This window comes from Ursus americanus, chromosome 6, assembly GCF_024610735.1.
Source record: "Ursus americanus isolate L20-20 chromosome 6, mUrsAme1.1.p, whole genome shotgun sequence".
NCBI lineage: Eukaryota > Metazoa > Chordata > Mammalia > Carnivora > Ursidae > Ursus > Ursus americanus.
In genome coordinates, this window is record NC_142132.1 from 17,925,038 (window position 1) to 17,949,909 (window position 24,872).

The window sequence follows — 24,872 nt, forward strand, 5'->3', positions numbered from 1 at the left end:
GGACGCCTGAGTGGCTCCGATGGTTGGGCATCTGCCTTCGGCTCAGGTCGTGACCCCAGGGTCCTGGGATCGAGCCCTGCATTGGGCTCCCCGCTCGGTGGGGAGCCTGCTTCTCCTCCCTCTACTGCTCCCCCTGCTTTTGCTCTCTGGCTCTCTCTGTCAAATAAATAAATAAATAAATAAAATCTTTAAACACACACACACACACATTAACTTTATCATCCTTGCTTTGCCGTCTCTGGGCATCTACCCTTCACCTACCACATGCCTCCTCCCCCCTCCCCAGTCAGGCCAATACTGATTGTCTTCTTAAAAATCTCCTACTGTTTGTTTCAAGGAGAGCCTTCCCTCCCCCTATCTCTTCTATCACCAGATTGTTAATTTGGTCCATTTTTGAAGGAGTTGCCTCTCTCTAGGGAAGAAAAAGATTCAGAGAATCTGGAGAATCACCAGAGATTTGCAGAGGCCATTGTTTCATGTTTACTTTGGCATGATGACGACAACAAGGATCCGAGAAAGAGGGAGCTCCTGCTCTGCGAGTTATCAGCACTGCTTCTCCGGGGCCATTGCCTGGGCCATGGGTTTTATCATGGGTTCTAAGTGTCTCAAGGGCAAAGACCATGTGTTGGTCTTTGGTGGGAGCTCCTGCACCATCTCCTCCAGGGAAAGCCTGTTGGGGTTTGGTAGCCTGACACGGTGAGAGGCATCATGGTGCAGTAATAAGGAGTTCAGGGCAACAGAGTCTATATCTGTATTTTCCTCTCCAGTCAGATCCTGACCAGGGGCTATGGGGAACACGCAGACAGTGTAGTTCTTGGAAAAAATACGTTCAGGCTCAAATCCCAGCTCTGTCACTTACTCTCGGTTTCACCTTGGAATGTTTATGTTACTACTCTGAACCTTAGCTGTCGTATCTGAGAAGTCTGCAGTCACAAGGGTCCCTCTTCATACGGAGGTTGTGAGAATGAAATGATAGAATATGTGGAAGGCCTGTGGTACCATCCTATTAAATATTAAGTGCTCAGTAGAAATCTGCTTTCATTGATAATAGGTATCATCTTAAATAATAACTATAAATGATAATAAATATGACAGGTATTAGACAACAAAAAGATGGATTTGGGTGGATGAAAAGGTAGGTATGAGAGTGATTTGTTCTGTTGCTCATGAGAAAATGGGCCCAGAGGGGAAAGGGAGGGGAAGGCTCCCAGGTTAATGGCAGAGCTGGGGCAGATCTTGCATTTCTAGATTCTCCTTCACATGCTGGTTCTGTCATGCTGGGGCTGCTCTCCTGTGTTAAAGAAACAAAATATTCAATGACACCTGTAAACATGGTAAGGCAGATTCTTCAGGACTCTTACCAGAGGCATGGGGACCACCACGATGGGGTTTTCACGGTGGGGAAGACAGCTTGGGCTCAACTCCAAATACAGCATGGGCAAGAAGCAGGGGAGGGGTCAGTGGATGGAAAAGTACTAAGAGGAAGCAGCAAGGTTAAGGGGGACTCTGGCTAAACCGACCTAACAGGATTCTTCGCTGAAGACCGGGTTGGTCAAGCAACACCTGCAGGCCGGTGGAGGGTGAGGAGCCCAATCAGATATGGAAGGTCATGTTCCTGGTGAAACTGACTTAGCAGCATTCTTGCTAAACCTGGATTTTACAAGGAGATGCACAGATGGGCGAAGGTTCAGGAGGCTGACTAAAGTTTGAATATTTGTCACCTGCCCAAACACTTAAAGCCCAAGTTTGGAAAATTGCATACAGATTGAAGAAAATGTGCCTATTGGTTTAAGCACTATGTGCCGTTTCCAGAGGGAATCGTTCTCGGAGGCTGTTTCCAGAGGGACTCTTTCTTCAGGCTCCTTCTTCTGGGTAAGAAAGAAATGAATATTTGTCTCATGGGTTTCTGGTGACCTAGGGTTGCCTGAAAGAAAAGCAGAGTGTGAGAGGAGGCCTAGCCCCCCAAGACTCCCTAGCCACACTAGCTGGTCCTTATGCATACCAACCACCATAGAAACTCCTGCCTTTGTTCCTCCATCTCCCACCTTCTCAAAGTTCAGCCCTTACCTCCCTCCCAGCCCAGGCCCAAGAGACTGGTGAGTTGATCTTTTGCTTTAATGCTGATATTCAGTCTCAGAAGCTGCTGTGAATGACCATATAACTGGGCACAAATGGTGTTCTCCTTCCCAATGAAGCTACAAGAGATTTCTCTGGGCTGGCTTAGAGCTGAGATTCATATCATATCTTTCACCTCTTGCCAATAACCCATAAGGTTGCTCGAGAAGGAAAGACTGAAGGTTTTAGACTCTCCGTTGAAAGTGGAAGAATGTTAATGGAGTGGCTTTTGCTACACTTGGTCCTTCAATGCTGACTGTTTGGGGCTTGCTTGCAATGGGAGGTTATGAGGTTCTGTTTGGATGCTGGCATCACGTATAATTCCCATGATGCAAAATCAGGTGTAATTACACTGTGAATGGAACCTTGGTAACGGTGGAGTAACTTAATTGGATGAAACTCTACTGTACTCTTAAGTGATGGTCGTAATTCAGTCAAGAAGTTGAATCAGTAGAGTACTATTTCCTACCAGAACTCTCTTCGTCTACCTTTTTTAAACTAAGTTAAAATTTAACTGAAAATGGCTGGCTTTCTTATCTGAAGAGGGCTCACCATGCACAGAGTACCTATTTTAATGTTCTTCTTTTACTCCCCGCCTTTTTTGTTTAACCCCCTTCCGGCATAGCATATGTCAAATAATGATTTAAAGGAGGGATCTGCAGATTACGGTCCCTGGGACAAATCCTGTCCACCAGTTATTTTGCAAATAAAGTTTTATTGGCACACAGCCACATCCACTTGTTTATGTATTGTCTGTCTGTCCTCATACTACAGAGTTTTGTAGCTGTGACAGAGATCATATGACCCCCAAAGGCTTAAATATTTACTAGCCGTCCCTTTATAGAAAAAGTGCGCTGACTCCTGATTTAGAGAATGAGTGTTGGAGTCAAACATGCCTAGGTTCAAATAAGGTCTTGGTTACTTGGTAGCTTGTAACAAGCTAGTTTTGACATTGGAAATGCGGTATGACCTCTCTGAAACCCCATCTGTACCATGGGGATAATAGACACATACCTACCTTGGAGGGTTGGTGTGAGAATTCAGTGAGAAAGTATTTGTAAAAACTACAGCCCTGTGCCTGGTACAAAGCAAATGCTATTCCTGAGCATTGGTTCCTTTAGCCCACAAATGTGTATCTAGTGGTTTCTCTGTGCTAAGGGGTGGGGGTGGCCATGGCAGAGACTGACATAGAAGGTCCCTGCTCTCCTGGAGCTTACATTCTAGTGGGGAAGATAGGCAACATAAAGAAAAGGAATCACAGATTATTATCAGATAGTGATAAGTGCTGTAAATGAAATAAAATAGGATGGCACAGAAGCAAGATGCTAACTGAGCTAAGACCTGAATGTAAGAATGAGTCAGCCATGGGCAGATCCAGAAAAACAGGGACAAGTAAGGAATCCCTGAGCCAGGGATGAGCTCGGGATGGTTCAAGAAGAGGGGTGGCCTTGGGGACCGGGGCCATGGGGAGAGGAGGATGGCAGAGGTCAACAGGGGTAACAGCATGTCGACACTTGTGGGCCTTGAGAAGATTTGGAGAGGCAGAGGTGCAATCTGAGACCATAATGGAGCAGAAATGAGGTCCGTGGCCTCATTCTCCGACCTTTGTTGTAAATATATTATTCTTCCTCTTTGGTCTCTGGCATTCGTTGCTGTTGGAAACCGGAGACGGGAAGGGGCCCTGGGAGCCCTCCTCAAATTGGAAGCTTTTGGTTGTGGCGAGCCCATCCCGCCACCCTGGCTGATCCCAGCCACCTCGCTTGGGCTTTTCTCCTTACAGTACCCCGACTCACCTAAAAGATCTTTTGGCCCACGCCATTACTTCTTTGAAATCTTTCTTATCAGGAGCCTTTGGTGCTTCTCTAGGCAGAGCACTTAAGGTGAAAACCAGTTAATGTAATCTGAAAACACTCTAATAAATTTCCAGCAACATAAGACCACCAGATAATCATTTTGTCCCTAGGGTCGCTCAGAATTCACAGCTCAGTTCCCATAATTAGCATTTCTTTTGTGACTGAATCATTGAACAGGCGTGAAGAGCCCTGGTGATAATATTTTGCCTGTTGGAGGGTTTAAAGAAAGCCATAGATAAAATCAGTTACCCAAACTGCCTCTAGAGTCCTAATAATAACAGCCATGCAGCACTTCCCAGCTTCAAAGCTCTGCTGCATACCTAACTTACTTAAATGAAAAGTCTACTTTTAGTTTACCTACCTTTTTCGGCCTTGGATGACTCCTCCTCCTCCCCTTCGTCCTCCTTCTTCTTCATCCTCTTCATCCTCACCAAACCCTTTATTGGAAAGTACTTACCTGGCTAATAGTAATTAATACTTCCTTCGCAATATGCAAATATGTGTCTCTGTGCTTTAGACATTGTTAAAAGAACAAGATCCTGAATGTGGCTGTCTTCCAAGCCATGCTTTCAAACACTGATTCTTAATCTGGGGTCCATGAATGACCTCAGGGGGAGGTTGGTGGCGGGGGCGGGGGGAGGGAGAGTGATGAACCCCCTGAAATCAAATGCAAACTTTTACGTGTACCTTTTTTTTTTCCTCAAGAGAGAGTCTAGACTTTCATCAGATTCTCAAAGTATTCCCCTGACTCCAAAAAGTGAGGAACTACTGCTTTTAAGACCTTAGTGACACAACCCATAGTATAGTCACCGAAGGAAAACTATGCAAATTTGTAAGTGGAAAAGGGAAGTCGTTGGGGTTGGAGCTGGGGAAGCCTATGATTCCACATTGACTGATTATGAACCTGAATCAAATGAAGTGTCCCAGACAAGACATTATCCCAGAAACTCTTACGATAATTGCAAACATTATGTACTGGCCACTATACACCGGGTACTGTCCACCAGGCCTTACATATTTTAACTTCTTAATTTTCACAACCACCATATAAAGCAGATACTATTACTAGTCTTGTTGTACAGATAAGGAAAACAAGGCACAGAGAGATTAAAACCATAGACTGAGTTTGCATTTAACATTACAAGACCCTTCACAGTTCTGGATAATGTAGTTTGTCAAGCAATAATTAATTGTTCAGAATAATTACCATTTCGGACATGTCTGAATGGTAGCCATGTTGTTACCGCCAAGCACATGCCTAATTAATAATAGGATTCCTGTAGGTGCCTCCTCCGGTTTTGTGGGTAAGAAGAGATTGCAGGTCATGTGCAGAGGAGAGCCAGCTGACGACTCTTTTAATTAGAATTTGTCTAAGCGTCATTGTGGTTTCTAAAATGGGGTTACTGACTATGTAGATAATTTTATTGTAACTATTATCACCACTAAAATATTCATGCCACGTACCTAAGGCATGTCTTGACACTGTAGAGCTTAAAGTTAACTAAACCTTCTCTCTGAGAGGTTACAATTTCATTCATTGCAGGATTTGATCAATTTATGGGGCTTTAGATATAATTCATTATATTTTTTCAACCATTAATGAGCAGGTGACCTAGAAGTTTATGGAGTGTCTCTAAAAGCATCGTTTACAATTACCTAGAGAAAACTGACATTGTGGATATGAAGGTTTATTTAATGCCATCTGTAACCTAGAGTGGTTACTAGGAATTTTGCAATTCATGGATGCATGCTAAATTTACATATGTCTGCCAGGGATTTAGGGAGGTGAGGTAGGAATCCTGGACCAGAACTGAGAGCCTTTGGAAAAAGTCACTATAAGATCATTTGATAAAGGGGAAAACTGTTTTGCCATCTCCTAAGTGGAATTGGATGTACAAGAGGAATGGGTGAGGTGTAAGTCACCCTGAGTGAAGGGTCGGGCTCAGTGGTCTAAGTAATCAGCGGTATAACCAAGTGGGACTGCGAGAGGAGATGCACCCTGTGACTCTGGATTATGGAAAGCCTATTATACAATATCTTACTTTCATGTTGGAGATCATGCTTGTAATCCATTTCAAATATTTTTTGGAATACTGTGATGACGACTGTCAGAAAAGATTTGGTAAAAATCACAGCTATTATTATGCTAATTCAGGTTTTGCTTTATATCAGGTAATTTAGAAAATTGGAAACTGTGTTGATAACGGTCTTTTGAAACTTTTTATTTTGGGAAATCCGTAAGTTAAAAGCTAAAGATGGTTATAAGAAGTATGTTTAGGACATCCAAGAAAATACATTTTCTAAAAGAAAATACATTTTCTAAAAGAAAATCTTGGAGATTCTATGTCCCCAAAAGTAATAAAACTAGATGCCTTTAAAAGTATTCTAAACGGAGGCTTAGTTAAACTTTGAGGCTCTTCCTGATTAGATTTAATAGGTGGAGTTCAAGCTTACTTTGATCTCATTAGAAAATGAATAATTTAAACACAAAGTAGTTTTGCTTCTCCTTGTCCTCTTCATGAAAACCTTTTTCCTTTTCGACAAAAGCTGATTCTAAGGAGGAAGTAGAAATAAGTCTATCTCCAGCCATGTCTAGATTTCAAGTATGTTCAAATTCCTTCCTTTGAGTGTACTGGGTGCATGTGTGTTTGCCTCCCAGCCTCTGCTTTGCCCTGTTCTCCATTGTGGACACTCCTCCATGGCAGACCACCACCCATTGTGTTGCTGGTCACCACTGGAGACCTGGGCACCTATTCTCCCTGGTATTTATGTTGTTTCCTCTCCTCTGACCCGGGGAGTGGGAGTCAGGGTGGTGGGAATGGGTAACCTGTTTCCTACAACTCTACGTAGCTTGGCTGCATGCTTCTCCAAGACCCATAGAGTCCTGAACCCCTAAAACTCTATGGTTCCTTTATTGCTCCTTGAATACTTCTATTCTTAAAGTTATACTTGTCCATGACTATTCAGAGTTGTAATAGCCACTCACACTCTCCTTTATTAAATAAGTAATCACATCTTGTACTTAGACATTCAACAAACAGGTCTTGAGCATCTGTTTTGTGCAAGGCACTGGTAGGTGCTAGGAAATCGAGAAGGGAATGGGAGAGGTCAAGGATTTAAGGGGGACAGGTAGATGTTAAATGGCTAATTCTATAATGGAGTCTCCAATTATAATTGTCATAAGTCCCATGGGGGAGAAGCATCTGACAAGGGGTCTGACTTAGTCTGAGGGTCAGTGAAGGTTGTTATGAGGAGGTGGGAACTGAGCTGTGTTATGAAGCATGGATTGTAGAGAAAAGAGGGGGTTGTGCTGGGGACCACAGCCAACAGAGGAAGCAGTATGTGAGGGAAAAGGGTAGAGCCATCTTTCTTAAGGAATTGAAAGCAAGCAAGCATGGCCCAAGTCAGGGAGAAAGAGCAAGTGGGAGGCGATAAGGGAGGGAAGGTTAGCAAGGGTGGATGGGCAGGTCTTAGAGGCCATGTTGAAGACTTTGTCCTAAAAACTGCAAGAACAGTAGAAAGGATTTTAATCCCTTGCGGTGGGGATCAGGCAGAGAAATGGGGGTGTTTGAAATGCTCAGTGTTGCATTTTCAAACATCCTCTCTGGCTGATGTGTGGGATGTTTGGGAGGGTGGTGAGTGGGGAGCAGACCTGAGGAATCTCGGTAGTAAGTTTTGCGCCTCCTGGGGAAGATGGTGGTGGCCTGCATTACGATAGTGCAGGTAGAGAGGAGGTAAATGGATGGTGGGTTTAAAGCTATTTCGAAGGTGAAATTGCTAGAAGTTGGTGTTGGATTGGACGCAGGAGGAAGTGAAGAATGACTCCTAGGTTCCTGGTCTGCTGGGAGAGTGGGGAGTAAGAATGAAGGATGGCCTTGAACCAGCAAAAGTTGCCAAGAAAAAACACCCAGGTAGGGAGAAAGAAATCCAGGAGAGCATGGGATTGTGAAAGCCAAAGAAAAGCCTTGCTCCTTCCACTAGAACTTGAACTTGCTCAGCACGCCATCAGTATCTGATAATCTGACATCAGGTTGTACAACAGGAGAAGGGCTCTGGGTAAGTCTGGGCACTCGCCATCTAGTCCACATTAGGCTCCCTCTTCCAGAAGGCAAGACGCTTTGTGTCCAGCTAGCATCTCAACTCCATAAACTACGTTGGACGATCTCTTCCAAAAGCCAACGGTGATTTTCAGAGAAGTGACCGAAAGCAATATTTAGGAACAAAACTACATGTTGTCTTCAGAAATGCAACAAAGGCGCAACAAAGGCAAACTTTCATGATGTCATACAGGGTAGTCGGGCCTGTCAAAAGCTCCAAAATCTCTTCATTCCAGAGTGGGAATTCTGCTTTATCCATGCCAACTGGAAGGTTCACTGAGGTGGTTCTGAAAGTCATTAGGGTTGTTGGTAAATGTTTGGTTATCTAATTTTGGGCACATGGTAGGATTACATTTCTTCACCTACTTGCTTTGTACAATGCTTTAGCTAATGAAATGGGAACATGGGCAATGTATGGATTAAGAGCCAGTACATGGTTCATACTCTCTATTCTTGGCCTCAGCAAATAAGGAAGTGTGTGTCAACATGGAGCCTCCCTCAGTGACCTTTGTGAATAGAGCTTCTATAATAACCTGCAGTTTACATGTAGCATATGCAAGAAATAAACTTTGTTGTCTTAAGACTCTGAGACATTTGTTACAGTATCATAACCTAGGCCATCCTGACTGATACAGAGACACCCTTTCCAGAACAAAGTAACCTTAAGAGTTCACATGAGTTCCAAAGATTTTAGGACAAATTCTTTGCCAGGATTCAAGCTCAAAGAATTAGGATTTTTCTTTTGTCTCCAAAGTTTCTGCAAGAGGAGACTATTAACAGTCATAATAATAGCTACTTTTGTAAATCTTAACCAGGCAGCAGATGCAATGATCTTGCATACAGTATTCCATTTAATCTCAAAATAACCCAATAAGGACATGAGCAAATCCACTTTAAAAATGAGAGGATTGAGGCTCAGAGAGGTTAAATAACTTGCCCAGGGGTCACACAGCTGGTAAATGGCAGAATCAAGATTGGAATCCAGGATGTCTGGCTCCAAAGTCCTTGCAGAGTTCTCAGACATTCTGCTAGAAGGATTCAGGGTTGGCCCACTGATGTCCTCACTCGCAGCTCAGTTCTTAAGCCAGCCCCACCTGAGTATCTTTATAGAGTGGGGTTTACCATTAAGATGTGCTTTCAGACCTGGGACCTGACTACTCTAAGCTCTCACCTAAGCTGGCTGAAAATGTATGGTATGTGTTTGTGCTCTAAAAACAGATAGATCTAAAATTCAGATAGATCTGAATTCAAATTGAAGTTCTGCCAGGTACTGGATTTACCTGACATCTCCTCATGCCTCTGCATCTCCATCTGAAAAAATGCGGTTAATAGTTATTCCTGGCTCATGGGGCTGTGGGGAGAATGGCCCCTTGTTTTTCTGTTTGCTCTCAGATCCATCCCCCATCCTCCCCTGCTCTACTTTATGTCTGGGAGGAGAGTGGTCCCTGTAAACTCATTCCTTAGGCTTCTTTGCAGTTTGCTTCAGCCAACAGGAGGGGCTTGCAGGTAGAGGGAGGGCAGAAAGGGGGGAAAGCCAGGGAGGGTGTCCCTCCTTTTTCAGGTAGCACCTCCAACCGTGGCGGCTCTGTGATTTGGGGTCCTCCTAGGCAGCCCCTCTCTCCTTGGTCCCTGGCTCCTGGTGGCTCTGGCTCCTGGTTCTGTTAATATCTTACTTTGTTGCTCCAACCCTAGGGTACTGATCTGTTGTTGCTAACCTCTGGGCTGCCCCATGATTCCCTTTTGTTCTTTCAGCTTTTCCAAGACCTTTCTAAGAAGGATTCTGTATGAAAATCACACTTCTGGTGGTCTGGCATGGACTGTTTTCCAAATTGTGCCACGACTGATTCAGAGGATTGCTTGAGATAATGCCTGTGAAGTACTGAGAACAGTGCTTGGCACATAAAACATGTTCAACCAATGGTAGCTTATAAAATGTGCTTACTTTCCTCTTACCCAGATTCTCTGTGGCCAGTTGGCCCCAGGAAGGCCCCTGCCCGCATCATAGCTCCTGAGTCACTGCTTCCTCCTTCTAGGTTGGCCAGGTCCATGGACCTGGGCTTCTGTTTTAATTCATCCTTCTCTAATCTTTACAGAATAAAGAGCATGTGAATTCCTCCATGATTTTTTTTTTAAGATTTTTATTTATTCATTTGACACAGAGAGACAGCCAGCGAGAGAGGGAACACAAGCAGGGGGGTGGGAGAGGAAGAAGCAGGCTCCCAGCAGAAAAGCCCGACGTGGGGCTCGATCCCAGAACTCCAGGATCATGCCCTGAGCCAAAGGCAGACGCTTAACAACTGAGCCACCCAGGCGCCCCATCCTCCATGATATTTTTGACTCATGTCACAATGTTATTCATAGTTTTCAAAACTTCTTACTATGGCATAAAAAGCCCTGCTTTATCTGGCCCCTCTGGCTTCCCAACACCTCCCTTTGCCACTTTCCTACTTGTTCCACTCCAGCCCACGCTGCTCACTTCTGTCTGCCGGCTCTGTCCTCCTGCAGGGCTTTGGCACCTGGACTTCCCTTCCTTGGAAAGGTCTTCTCTGGGCTCCTATCAGACAAGGTCCTTCTCACACCACAGCCTCGGAGTAGCTGCTGCTTCCTTAGAGAGGCCCTCCCTGATCACCTTCTCTCATGCTGGTCACCTCTGTTGTCCTCTCTGACAGGCTGTTTGGATCTTCATTATACTTTCCATTGTCTCCCTTCTGACCTGCCAGAGGCCATTAGACTCTTAACACCACCTGGGCAGGATCTGTGTGACATCCCCGTATCTTCATCTTGTATCCTCAGGCACTAAAAAGATTGGCAAAAAAGGGGCTCTCAGTCAGTATGTTATGAAAGGAAGGGTGTTGAAGTAATCTCATGTCAAGGGTCCGTAAAAGTCCAATAGCGATCATTTTTGGGATTCCCCTCTTCTCCCTTATCCTAACACTTGTGTTGTACAGAATGCCTGACAGCCAGTTTCCTTCACCATTGCTCCTTGCCCGGGCGGTGCATGGTATGGGAAGCTCCATTCCCTCCACAACACACTTGGCCAGCAGGATCTTCACGGAGGCTCCCAAGGCTCTAGACTTCCAGTCCTCTGAGTCCTCCCATGGTCACGCTCCTGCAGACTGGCCACCTCCACGGCCCTGCATGAGGCAATCTCAAATGGAATCCAGAGCCAGCACCCTCAACACTTAGCCCCTTCTCAGCATTTGGGCCATGCGGGTCCCTGCCCCCTTTTCAGACAACCTCTTCTCACACAACCCCACTTCATTCCACAGGAAAAACAAAAGGCCCATTCAGGGTTTGTCTTCTTGGTGACCAACCCAATTGTTTCTCATTTTTTGTTTTTCAGTAACAAAAAGGCAGTTAATTGCAATTACTCAGCCTCCCTTAAAGGCTTGGGGAATCTCGAGACTTAAACCAAAGCACCTGGCTACACTCCTGGGAGAAGGGGGAAAAATGCCTTCCATTTCTTAAGAATGAACTAATAGTTGGGGAAAAAAAAATCCGACTTACAAGCTAATTTCTTAATTACCCTGCTCCACGAGTTATCTGATCCAGTGCCCCAGATCCCCTCTGGAACTGGTGCCCTGCCCTGAGGCGCAGCTCATGGCTGAAACAAAGTCTGGAATCCTACCTAGTTCCTGCGGGCTTTCCTTCTGGGGGGTGGGGGGTTGGGGGCTGAGTCCTGTCAGGTAGCCCATCCCGTAGGAGATGCGAAGGCAGATCTCCCAGAAGCCTGCCTGTGTCCTGCTTGGGTTATTAGAAGTTTGTGGCTTAATTTACTAATAAAGCAGTTTTTAGTAGAATTGAAGTCCTTATTCTGCCACAAGTGTGGTAAAAGTGAGTCAGAGGGGTTCCACTGTCTTCTGGCTTAAGGTACTTTCTAAATGACAGGCTCTAAGGTCACTTCCATCGCCAAAAAACCCAGCATGATAACACTGGTAGGGACTACTTCTTAACTCTTCTCTCTTTTTTCCCCTATATAGTTGAGTCATTCTAGTGGCTAGAATTGTGCTCAAAATTAAATGTGAGTTAGGAATAACTAACTGTGAGTAGCAGAACACAAGATTTACTGGCTTAAACAGGTAGAGATTTAACAAAAATCCAGAGGTGTGTGATTGGTGGTGCTGGGTTTGGACATTAAGTTACAGAACCAATGGGGGAAAGAAGTGAAAAAGAAGCAGTACCAGCCATCTGTTCCCTTCTACTAAGAAAAGCTTCTCTGGAAATCCTCAAGTTTGACTTTGTCTTAGGTCTCATTGCCCAGAACTGGGTCATATGACCATGTTGGTTGCAACAGATGGTCAGAGTATGTATGTCAAAGAGTGTCTTTATTTTGTCTTGGTTTTGAAATATATAAATATTTGGGGGAAAGAATTCTAGATTGCCAGTTTTTTCTTTGAGTACTTTGTTTTTTATTCATTTATTTTTTAAAAGATTTTATTTATGTGAGAGAGAGAGAGAATAAGCCGGGAGAGGGGGTGAGGGAGAAGCAGGCTCCCCGCTGAGCAGCCCATCCTAGGACCCCTAGATCATGACCTAAGCCAAAAGCAGATGCTTAACCGACTGAGCTACCCAGGCACCCTCTTTGAGGACTTGAAAGGTGCCGCTTCCCTGATTTCTTGTTTGCAAATTTCTGATAAGAAATCTGTTGTTATTTTATCTTTGTTCCTTTGCATAGTGATGTATCTTTTCTTCTCTCTGCTTTTAAGATTTTCACTTTACCACTGGTTTTAAGCAATTTAATTGTGACGTTCCTTGGTATAGTCTTCTTCATATTTCTACTGAGAGTTTGTTGGGCTTCTTGGATTTGTGAGTTTATAGTTTTTATCAAATTTGGGAAGTTTTCAGCTACTATTTCTTCGACTTTTTTTCTGTCCCCTCCTCATTCCCATATTTCTTCTGTCCTTCAGGGACTCCAGTTATGTGTATGTTAAAGTCACTGATACTCTGTTTGTATTTTCAGGCTTTTTATTCCCTCTGTATTGCATTTTGGATAGTTTCTATTGCAATGTTTTCAGGTTCTTTAACCTTTTTTTTTTTTCTTTTCTAGTAATGTTTAATCTGCTGTTAGTCCCATAGAAATGTAGGGGTGTATGGGTTAAAAATCTCAGACAATGTTTTTATGATTTCTAGGTATTTTCTTGGAGTCTTTTTAAAGATTTTCCATATCTCTACTTCCTTGGCCATATAGAATACAGTTATAATTATGTATGTCCTAATTTACTAATTCTATAATTTCTGTGACTCTTTCAATTGATTCATTTTTCTTTTTAAAAAAAATTTATTTATTTATTGGAGAGAGAGAGAGAGCATGAGTGGGGTGGAGGGGCAAAAGGAGAGGGATAAGCAGACACCCCACTGAGCAGGGAGCCCTGTGTGGGGATCAATCCCAGGACCTTGGGGCCATGACCTGAGCCAAAGGCAGATGCTTAACTGACTGAACCACCCAGGCACCCCTCTGTGACCCTTTCAATTGATTGATTTTTCTCCTTATATGAGCCATTTTTTCCCATTTTTTTTTGTTTGTTTTTTTGTTTTTTTGCATGCCTGATCATTTTTGATTGGATGCCAGACATTGTGAATTTTATCGTATTGGGTGCTGGGTATTTCTGATTTCCTATAAGTACTGTTGTGCTGTTTTGGGATACTTTGTTCTCGGAAACAGTTTGATTCTTTTGGTGCTGGCCTTTGAGATTTGTTTGGTAGGACCAGAACAGCATTTACTCTATGATTATTTTTACCCCACTATTGAGACAAGACCTTTTGAGTCATGAATTGTGAGGTTTCTGATTTGAGTGCCAGGATCAGGTCCTATATAATCCCTAGGTATCTTTCTTTCCCACTCTGATTTGTAGGAACAAGAACAATCCCCTGCCCTGTGGAAGCTTTGGTGATTGTTCTCACTCTCTGTCTAGGTGGCTCCTTCCCTAGCCATGGGTAGCTTCCTCATGCTCAGAGGCTAATCAGCTGAAGACTGGAACAAGGCCTTCTATAGGTCTCCAGAGCTCCCCCTTTCACTATATAGTTCTCTTCTCTCCAGCACTCAACTCCCAGCTCCCACTGTTTTCGTTTTCCCAGTCTCCCAGTTCTATCTCCTCAACTTAGGAAGTCTGTCTAGTCCTTGACCCCCTTCTCTGCACTGCTGCCTGGCAGCTCTCTTAGGCAGTAAGCAGAGGCAGAGTGCTCACCTCCTTCATCTGCTTTCCCTTATGGACCACTGTTCTGCATTTATTTAATCAATTTATTTAGTTGTGTTAGCAACTAAATTCAGTCAATGTTGTTCCATCTTGGCTGGCTAGACTGAATTACTATAAATTATTGTTGTTCTGTTGAGGAAACAGATTGCTGTGTCAACTGTTTCCAAAACAGTTCTCATTATGTAACCTGAAACACCTTGCACTGCAATCCACATCTCCTGCAAGTACAGTACATCCTTGCACAATGGGTATTACAGAAGAGTCGCCTACAAATAAACTCTGTGTAAGATAATCTGATTTTTTCCTCTGGCTTCCATTTTCATTCCTGCAATGCTCGCTCTCCTTCATTTCTCATCACTTTCTCTTTAGCAGTGACTTCAAACCCTGAGACTTGCCTTTGTTTTCTCCTCTCCTTGTTTTTTTTTTTTCTTTTTAGTCAGGGACCAGTAATCCATACACAAAATGTCATGATGTTTTGGGATTGGAATTCATCATATTCTTGTCAACACAGTCCTTGAGTACTCAGGTGTGTGCTTGGAGTTAAGGGGTGTGTGGGGTTGAATAAAGGCGAGGTCTTTGACTTCAAGCAGCTCAGTCTTTTTTTTTTTTTTTTTTTTTTTTTATTAATAGCTACTCCTACAGTTTTGGATTGTTTTAAAAGAAGGAAACCTCTGCCTTTTGAGATGGACTTAGAAGTAGAAAGTTCAAGAAAAAGAATTCTTGTTTTTCTTCCTGCTCCTCAGCTTCAACAGTATTTATTGAGTGTTTACTACAACAAAGTGTTATTGTATTACCTAAGAGACTGAGACAAGTCACTGACATTGATGATGAGTTCATGTTATGGAAGAATGAAACATATTGATAAAGACCCAAGGTGTGTCACCACAGTAAACCTGTCAGATTTCACAGAAGGGTGTGATTACTGAGGTCTGGAGAGATTAGGGAAGGCTTAGAGACTTAGCTCAAGAAAGAACTACAGAATTTAGGAAAATGTGGTGTGAGCGCAATTAGGAATATGGGAGCCCATGGCTTGTCTAGGGACAACCAGAGAGGTTGGAGTAGGAGCTTCTACTGGAGAACAGTGTGGAGAGTAGAGGCCTATCTGTAGAGTAGAGAGTAGAGGCCTAGGCATTTGGACTGTGCAGAGCTCTGGATATTTTTTTGATGGGAGGACATGGAAGATGTGTTTCCATGAGAGGGTTAGGGTTAATGTGTGCAGAGTTGATGAGGATTGGTGGCAGAGGTGTGAGAGCAGGGACTATGCTATGGTTTAATCATCTTTGTATTTCCATCTGCTGGTTCAAAGTTAATGCTTGTTGCTAAGGTGCATGTAAAAGGTTATCCTTCCCTTCCCAAATTGCTAATATTCTTGATAACCACTGGCCCTGTCAAAGGCATGACAAACATTGCGAAAGAACTTCTTCGTGCCCCATGAAGCATTAAAGGTAGGCAAATTTGGACTCAGGGTCTTTCAAGCCTTGTTTCTCCTTCAACTCATTTTGTTCCCTTGAGGAAAAGGCACTTAGCCACTGTTACAGAAATTACACAACAGGGTCGTTCCCAATCCGCACCTCCCTTGACCCGAACAATTTCTGCATGCTCTTACAGATCTCATAAGACAGACCACACATACACACGGGAACCAAAGAGCCCAAACGAACACTCCCAAAGGAGGCCTGCGCAGGCACAGACTTCCAGATGGACAGAACTGACACAATGTAGCCTCAGGCGCACGTGCACGAGCGCGCACCGCCGCGCGCGCACACGCACATCCTCACGTGACTCAGCGCCCAGGCGGAGTAACCACTCGATTAGGCACTCACACTCCATTATTGGCCCCATCGGCCCCCTGGTGTGCACACTTTCTACTCCCATCCGCACGCGGAGCCCGGGAGCCGCCCCCCGCCCCCCGCCCCCAGGGACCGTCCCCCCACCCGGGGCCGGCGGACTCGCCGCGGCTCGGCTCACTGGCGGGCGCCGGTTGCGTCATCGGGACGCGACATTGCAGCAACACCGGTGGAGACTTGAAGTGCCGGCAGCTGCAGGAGCGGAAGCCGGAGCCGGCGGAGCTGCCCGGTGCGCACCGCGAGGGCGAGAGCGGCTGCGGGACGCTGCTCGGGGCCGGAGCACCGCGACAGGTGCGTCGTCGCTCTCTCCGCTGGACCCGGCGCGACGCCGGCAGGTTGTCCATCTCCCCGGAGCTCCAGGATTCCCCCGGAGAAATGGGCCCGGCTCGTGCCGGGTAGGGGTCGGGAGACCGAGCTGCCGCATGGGCTCCCGTGGGGAGGAGGGAAGTTCCTGTGGACTGAATAGCCTACGCACCTGAGGGGATCTTGGGGGGCATTGGCTTTCAGGCAGCTGGGGTGCTTTGCAAGCGGCTGGTGCTGGGAACAATCCCATGACACTTAACCAGTGATTGGCCTGAGCTCCCACCGTGTGCCAGACACTGTGTTAGGCGTTTTATAGGTACTGTCCAGCCCTCCCAGCCACCCCAGGAGGTAAGATCTATCATATTATACCCATTTTCCAGATGGGGAAACCAAGGCATAGAAGTTAAATCAACTTGTTCAAAGTCAACACAGATGGTCCGCAGTGGGGGATTCGAACTTGAGTATGGTTGGCCTCAGAGCTGATTCTGGTATCTCTGTTCCTTTAAAAATCCCAGAGTTGGTTCCCGTCAGTTGATAGTCTGGCGCCTCCAGATCTTGTTTTACTTCTCGACCTTGGATAAACGCTGTAGGGAGGGAGGAGCGAACCGTGCCTTCCTATTGGCACCCGACGCTCTCCCTCCACTACTCCCATCGCTGGGGCCAGCAGCGACTTCTTTTTCGCAGGCAGCAATGGGGCTCCCCCTGTTGTAGCTACATTCTGCATATGAAACTGATAGCTGATTTATTTCATAATAGTGAAGAGCTTTCATGCCAGGTGCATTGCTTTACTGTTCTCTCAACTGGCCTATTATGTTAGGTTGATGTCATGTTAAATTGTTAAGGACGTACTATATGGTTGTGCGGAGGATAATAGTTACCGCAGCAAACCCGTAACACTGGGGAGTAACACTGGTACCCCGGGCGTGACCTTTCAGAGTTTTAAAGGAATCATTTAAGACAGGGTGAGAAATAGCCAAAAGCTAATGCAATTTGAGAATTATGTTAGGGAGTTTTTATGTTTTAGGTTAATCTGTTTTCTTTAGCAGTTCATTGTTAAAGAACATTTTCCCTTAGGGCACGAAAAGGCTTATTGAAAAGGATGAAAACTTTTAAATCAGGTATTTCAAGATGGTATGGTTTTGATTTAGAGCTTTGTAGATGTATTAAAAGTGCAAATATTGCATTTAAGGCTTCGCAAGAAAATTGAGAGCTTAATTCATTTTAAGTGGGAAACTTTAGAGGTGCTCTCTTTGCCTTCACCATTTTTACATTGCATAGTGGGTATGACCAAAAATTCCTAGCACGTAATTTAAAAAAAATTATCTACTTGTGCGCGTACATGTAACTTCTATTTAATTAAATAAACACATACCTTCATCCCCCCGGGAACCATTAATGCAAATGAAATAATTCTTTGTCACCTACCTGAAATAAGCTTGCACATTTATGGCGGTTTTGTTCAGGAAATCTAAAAATACAAATGTTGATTTAAAAAAAATAATCAGAACAGTCTGCCAGAGTTGTTGAGTTTAAAACACATCAAAGTCTGCTTTTACACATTGACTAAACATGGTGGCAGTCCACCAGTAGTTCATTTGACACCCTATAATGGAGCAAAATAATGTCGAGGTCAGAATTTAGAGTTTTGGTCTTTATCTGAATTAGTCATTAATTTAAATGGTGTATATTTTTTATAGCACATGATTTGGGAGTTACCTCTTGTGACATGGATGAATCTGCACTGACCCTTGGCACAATAGATGTTTCTTATCTGCCAAATTCATCAGAATACAGTGTTGGTCGATGTAAACATGCAAATGAGGAATGGGTAAGTGTAATACAGGTTAGAAACATTCAACCTAAAGATGTTTGTTCCAGTGTTGTTTATGAAGGTAGCTGGAAGCAACATGTCAAATAGAGGTTCATAGCTAAAGAAACTGCCTCCTGCTGTTTGAAGATATGTTTATGGAGCCTAATATTTAAACATTCTTATGGTTTTATGTTAATTGGAAAGAAAAAATTGGGTGGGATATTTAAGCATACTGATTGTGTTAAAAAGCAAAATACTTTGCATAGAAAAAAAACCTACTAGGAGTTGTTTTAGGTGGTGTACTTATAAAGATACTTTCTGTATCTATTTTCCATAATGTGATAAGTATGAATTTCAAAATGGAAATAAAATTTTTAAAAAAGGAATAAATTTTAGTATGAATCTCAATTCAAAGGATATGCATTTTCCTGTATTTTTTTTTCTATTTTGACAACATGGCTTGTTTAAAATATTCCTTGAACACTATCTGCTTTATATAAAAAATGATGTCAGAGTTTTTTTTTTTTTTTTTTTGCTTATTTTTGAGAATGTTGTATCAGTGGAATATGAGCAACTAATGAACTCAGTGAGCAAAATGTTTAGAACAGAGGAGCAGAATTTGACCCTAATTGGACAGTACATACAGCTATGATTTAAATTCCAGCCTTTAAACTCTGTTGTCAGGCTAAAGGAATGTTATATAAGTTTACCTTGTTTTTTATTTAAAGTAAAATATTTTAAGCTGTGTGTAACAACTTGCTTACTGTGTAAGGCTTTGTAGTACTTTTGTGGGAGTCTGTGATTGAAGACGAATAAGATTAACTGTTAACATATGGATCCAGGAGTCTGGTTTTATTCATCCTGCTGCTGTCACGGGCTGTTTAACCTTGCACAACTGTTTTTGAACCTCTGAATGTTCAGTAGTAATTGCTAGCTATTACTATTCTTAGGTGCTCAGCTTTTGCTTATGTTCCAAGTTTTGTTCCAAGTGTTGATGACGGAGGGGAGTACCATGAAGGAAAATCACTCTGAGAAACTTATACTACCAAAAGAAACCTAAGTCTAGGTTTCTCTTATATCTGAAATATCTTAGTTTTAGAGATCAAGTGGAAAAATATGGTTGGTTCTCTTGCCATTCAGACACTTTTTTTCCCCATTAACATTTTTTAGGGTGAGTGTGGTTTCAGACCTACTGTCTTCAGATCTGCAACCTTAAAATGGAAAGAAAGCCTAATGAGCCGGAAAAGGCCATTTGTCGGAAGATGTTGTTATTCCTGTACTCCTCAGAGCTGGGTAAGAATGTAACTGCTTGTTGACCTTTAATAAACAGAGTGAAATTCCAACTTTGTGTGAATTTTATTATTGGGTAGTCTTAATGGACTTAATTCGTTTTTAGCACTTCGGCCCATGTTTATAAACCAGATATTCCAAGTAATGATGTTGACTCAGTTTTTCTTTCCATTCATTTCTTCAGTAAATATTGGTCAAACAGTTGATGCTAAGTGATAATTTGGTTCTTTTTTAGTTTAGTTTTTTTTTTTTAAAGATTTTATTTATTTGAGAGAGAGAGAGAATGGGTACGCACTTGAGAGAGAGAGAGCACGAGACGGGGGAGGGGCAGAGGGAGAAGCAGACTCCCTGTGGAGCAGGGAGCCCAACACAGGACTCGATCCCAGAACCCTGGAATCGTGACCTGAGCTGAAGGCAGCTGCTTAACTGACTGAGCCACCCAGGTGCCCTGGTTCTTTTTTGGTTTAGTCTGACTTTAGGGGAAGAGTAGATCTTACTTTTAGATCACTCTTCTTTTTTTATTTTTTATTTAAGTTCAGCTAGCCAACATATAGTACATAATTAGTTTTTGATGTAGTGTTCAATGATTCATTAGTTGCTTAACACCCAGTGCTCATCGATCACGTGCCTTCCTTAATTCTAAAGAGTTGGTGGGAACCTTCATATCACTTCTAGATGTTGAACTTTTGACTCACTGTTACAATCCTAGTGAGATGAGCAAGAGATAGCAGGACAGAGTGAAGTTTTAAAGCTGTGGCTTTGCCCTACTCTCCTTTTTCTAAGTTTCTATTGTGGGGGGATGGGTAGGGAGGGTGGGTGTCTGTTGACTATGATAGTGAAGGAGGGTTACTAAAATGTTAGGATGGGGGTGCCTGGATGGCTCAGTCAGATAGGTGTCTGACTCCTGATTTCTGCTCAGGTCATGATTTCAGGGTTGTGAGATGGAGCTGTGCATTGGGCTCTGTGCTCAGCGTGGAGTCTGTAGGGTCTGCTTGAGATTCTCTTTCTCTCCCCCCCCAAAATAAATAAAATCTTTTTAAAACATAAAATAAGGGGTCCCTGGGTGGCGGAGTCAGTTAAGTATCTGCCTTTCACTCAGGTCATGATCTCAGGGTCCTGGGATCAAGTCCCGAGTCGAGTCTGCTTCTCCCTCTCCCTCTCCCTGCTGCTTGTACTTGCTCAGGTGCGCGTTCTCTCTCTCTCTCTCTCTCTCTCTCTCTCAAATAAATAAATAAGTCTTTAACAAATAAAATGTTGGGATGAAGATTTTAAATAGCGTATGTCTGGGTTTGTTTGTATTTTGGTGAAACAAGCACATGTCATGCAGAATCTTCCACGTTACAGTGTAGTACTTGAAGAGTCAGTTGGATGAAAGGCAAGCCTCTGTTGGTGATTTGCTAGAGGGCTGTGTTAGCCCAGGAGTACAGAACCGAATGTGGCTGTGTTCTTGAGCAGCAGAGTTACCCTTTAAAAGGTATACCTGGACGTTAAGCTCTCTTTGGAATGGGTCAGTTATCAGGACAGAAATTCTGCCATTTGAGTGCCTTTCATTTATAGACACTGCTTATAACCTGTGTGGATAGCTGACTGTGCTGTGTGAATTTTCTACGCAAGGTCTGCTTGGCAGGAAGTAGAATTCTGAGTCTGGTATAAAGGGATTCACTAACTTGGGAAAGATTTGTGTGGGACCCAAGCAATTTATGTTAAATATTCTGGTCTGCTCAAGAATGTCTTAATTATAAATATTGTTCCTTTTAAATCACAAGTGCCTTATTGCAGGAATTTGGTAAACTTGAAGTACCATGATATTTCTAATCCAGGAGTAAAGCCAGTTCAGATTAATAGGCCAATAGAAATACAAATTTAAATAAATGATCATGTGGCTTTTCTTTTTAGACTGGCACCTCATCTAATTCTAATGTCAAATGCTTAAAAGGTCAAAATAATACCTTGGCTTTAATGTGTTCTTTTTTTAAAAAAAAGATTTATTTATTTTAGAAAGAGAGAGCACACATGCATGAGCATGGGGGAGGGGCAGAAGGAGAGGGAGAGAAAGTCCCAAGCAGATTCTGTACTGAGCAGGGAGCCCAATGTGGGGCTTGATCCCAGGACCGTGAGATCATGACCTGAGCTGAAACCAGGAGTCTGAAGCTCAATCTACTGAGCCTCCCAGGCGTCCTGACTCTGATGTGTTCTTAAGTCAGGAGAGAGTATAGGAGATTATTTGGTGGTGGTGGTGGGGGGGTGTTTTGGGATGGGCATAGATAAGTTGTATAGTAAGTAATTGATTTTTGTTTAGATACGGTACCTTATGGAGTTGAACTTGATCTTAAAGTTCTTCCATGGCATGTTTATTTAAAATAATTTTAAACAGTACTTTCATAGTAATTTTTTTATATTTGCTACCCTTTCTCTGATATCCTGTTTTCCTTATCTCTAAAGAGATTCCACGTAAATATTTTTATATCTTCTATTGAAAGTACATTATGCTTTCCCAGCATTTATTTGTGGAATGTTTACCTTTTTGTCCATACTGATAAAGCTACAGACTTTCTCTTTCCAGAAGAACTATCTCTGAGTTCTCCTTTAAGGTTTCCTATAAAAGAGAATGACCTTTAGTCATACATTTTCCAATTAAGTAAACAGTCATTTTAGAGAAATAAATACCATACTCTTCTGAGCAAGATGCAGATTTGAATATTAAAACCGCCGTCAGCCTCAATTTTCATATCTGTAAAATGGGGATAATAATTATTGTGTCAGGATTATTGCCAGATTTAATAATGTAATGATAACTATGTGGTACTTAGTATGGTATTTTTTCATTTGGGGAACACTGAACTCTCCAGTATTCCTGTCAGTAATTTAATAAGCTCTCAGTAGCTTTAGCTCTTTTGGGTTGGAGGTAGGCAGTGAGGCAGGAAAGGGAAGCGCAATTTCCTTTGCAAGGTGGTAAGCCTTAATTCTGAGTTTGTGACCTTCTTTGGAGACTAAAAAGTACTTTTCAATAAAACATAATTTTTCTTCATCACTTAGATTTTTGAGGCAATGCTTCACTTTATACTTGACTTTGCTTAACTATGCTTAACTTTATATACTTTGTAAAAGTTATCAAGAAGTAGTAATGTGAGCTCTTCACCAGCCATCCAGTTGTATACTTATGTCTACATTTATTTTGTTTCATGTAGGATAAGTTTTTCAACTCCAGTATCCCATCTTTGGGTTTGCGGAATGTTATTTATATCAATGAAACTCACACAAGGTAAAAAGAAATTTCTTTTATTTCTAATACATCTCAAAAGAAAAACTACAATAATCAGTGGATTTACTCTAAGAGGAATTACTTCCTCTTTTTGAGAATTAATAGAATTGAGCTTCTGACACAAGAGGTCTTATCTAAAAATTGGAAGCAGCACAGCCCCCTGAGAGACCGGTTACTATTACCACTATGTAATTATATAGTAACTATTTCATGAGAGTGTAGATATCACTTATAGCTTTCTCTTTTTATTTGCATATTGATTTTATATCTGAAGTGTGCCAAAACGTGATAAAGATTTGTCTGAGGAAAGGGTAAGTTCGAATGTCTTATCTATTATTATTATTTTATGCTTAAAAATTGAAATCAGCCTAATCTGTGGAGTTTTAGAAGATTCCTGTATTGAGCAAATTTTTTTCATTTTACTACTAGCTTAAGGCTTTCTTTAGAATTCTTCCAGACGTCAGGCACTTGGAGATGGGCTGTGGCATCCCAGTGAGAGAAAAGAGGCTTTGTTTTATGTGAATCTAGGCTAGGGGCTAGGGAGGAGGGGGGAAGTTGTGTGGATGTCTGTGAGGCAGGAGAGAATGGCAGCCAAAAATGCCGCCAGTCCTTATAATTAGTTCTAAGAGTAAATGCCTGGAATAGGTCAGCAGTAGGTTCAGGTGATGAGACATGCTTGAAATTGTGTGAAAGTTGATCCAAGACGTCAAACACTTAAATTTGAAGGCTTTCCAATGTTCCTGATCATATTTTGGTGATGAGATCATAAGTGAGCTTGACAATACCTGCATGTAAAAGTTTTTTTTTTTTTTTTAATAGAACCAAAGTCAAGGGACATACTTTTTCCCATTCCCATGTTACCCTTCTCTCTCTCTCTCTGTCTTAAATTTAAAGGAGAGAGGAGAAATTCTGGCCCCCTGATTTTTCCCCTCTTTTTTGACTTAAGCTCCTAAGGGATCTCATAGAGTCTCTTCTTGTTTACATAAGTAGCCATGTTATCTATAAAGCCAAAGGATTCATTTGTTGTGTCCAATTGAAGGCAGTTAAGAAAAAAAGCATACGCTGTACTGACTAGGTGATCTGAAACCAGTCCGTGAGATGAGCTGCGTGTGCAGTTGAGCTGAGCTGGCTGCTTCGCTTCTCTGCGTGTTACATGAGGCAAACCCTGGACTTTTACACACACACACACACACACACACACACACTACTTTCAGTCCATTGCAAAAGGATTTCATCAAGAGCTGGGACTTTGCACATTCCAATAACAATTGTGAAAGTATTCACTCAAGGAAGAATTTAGAATTAAACACTTAACACAGTGGGTCAAGTTTGCAGAGAATTGAGACAAAGGAAAGGAGGTAGAAAAAGAGAATGTCAGGAAAAGAGATGAAGGAATGAGTGATTCATCAACAGTTCTGCCTCCAGTTACTTTTCCTTCACTGAGGGCTTTTCAGAATTCATGAATTTATATTTGAAATCTGTCCATTTGAATGTCTTTATGGGCGACATGATAATGAGGCATTATATAATCATTACAAATGGTTTCAGATCATTGCGTATGAAGGTTTGTAACATTGTCATTCTGAGGTCTCTGTCCCCAAGCCCCCATATAAATAACACATAGTTACCAACCCCAATGGGAATACATCCTATCCCTTAGGTATGTCAGATGTTGGGGGGTAAAAAGGTAAGAACTTCTGGCTTCATAAGCCCAGTGTACAAATGTCTAAACCATACTTAAGTTATCCTTGACTTTTCTCAGTTAATTAGCTTTGTCAATTCCATATGAGAGTCAGTGATTACCTTAGATTAAAAAATTACCTTTAATAAAAAAATTAGCCCTTCATGTAGAAAAGACTTCCAAATTATCTCTTTATAGTTTATAGGTATAAGTTATATAGCATATATGGCATTCAACATACTTGCTTTTTAAAAATGTATTAATAAAGTAAGACATTTTTATTTCTTTTGTTTTTATATTTGGTTTATTATTTGGCAGAGTAACACCATTCAAGCATTTTACTACAGAAATTCCAAGTTTAAATTTTAGTTGAGAGTACATGAAGTCAGGAATGAAATTGTCTGCATGGGTCATCCTGAG

The 24,872-nt window shown here is 42.4% G+C and overlaps 1 protein-coding gene across 7 annotated transcripts in view; it reads left to right on the forward strand.

Annotated features, from left to right (window-relative positions):
* Positions 1-24,872, forward strand: part of GPAM (glycerol-3-phosphate acyltransferase, mitochondrial) — a 58,213-nt gene that overhangs the window by 8,663 nt on the left and 24,678 nt on the right. The window contains exons 1-4 of one of the 7 annotated variants that reach the window (XM_045803111.2): positions 1,853-1,872; positions 18,107-18,237; positions 19,390-19,512; positions 22,698-22,771. In XM_045803111.2, the coding sequence (XP_045659067.2) occupies positions 18,136-18,237; positions 19,390-19,512; positions 22,698-22,771 (299 nt within the window). In that variant the 5' untranslated portion in view covers positions 1,853-1,872; positions 18,107-18,135. Of the gene's footprint in view, positions 1-1,852; positions 1,873-15,870; positions 16,502-16,585; positions 16,758-18,106; positions 18,238-19,389; positions 19,513-22,697; positions 22,772-24,872 lie in introns of those variants that run through there. The other 6 variants (XM_087862711.1, XM_045803106.2, XM_045803107.2 and 3 more) reach the window with 6 other exon arrangements.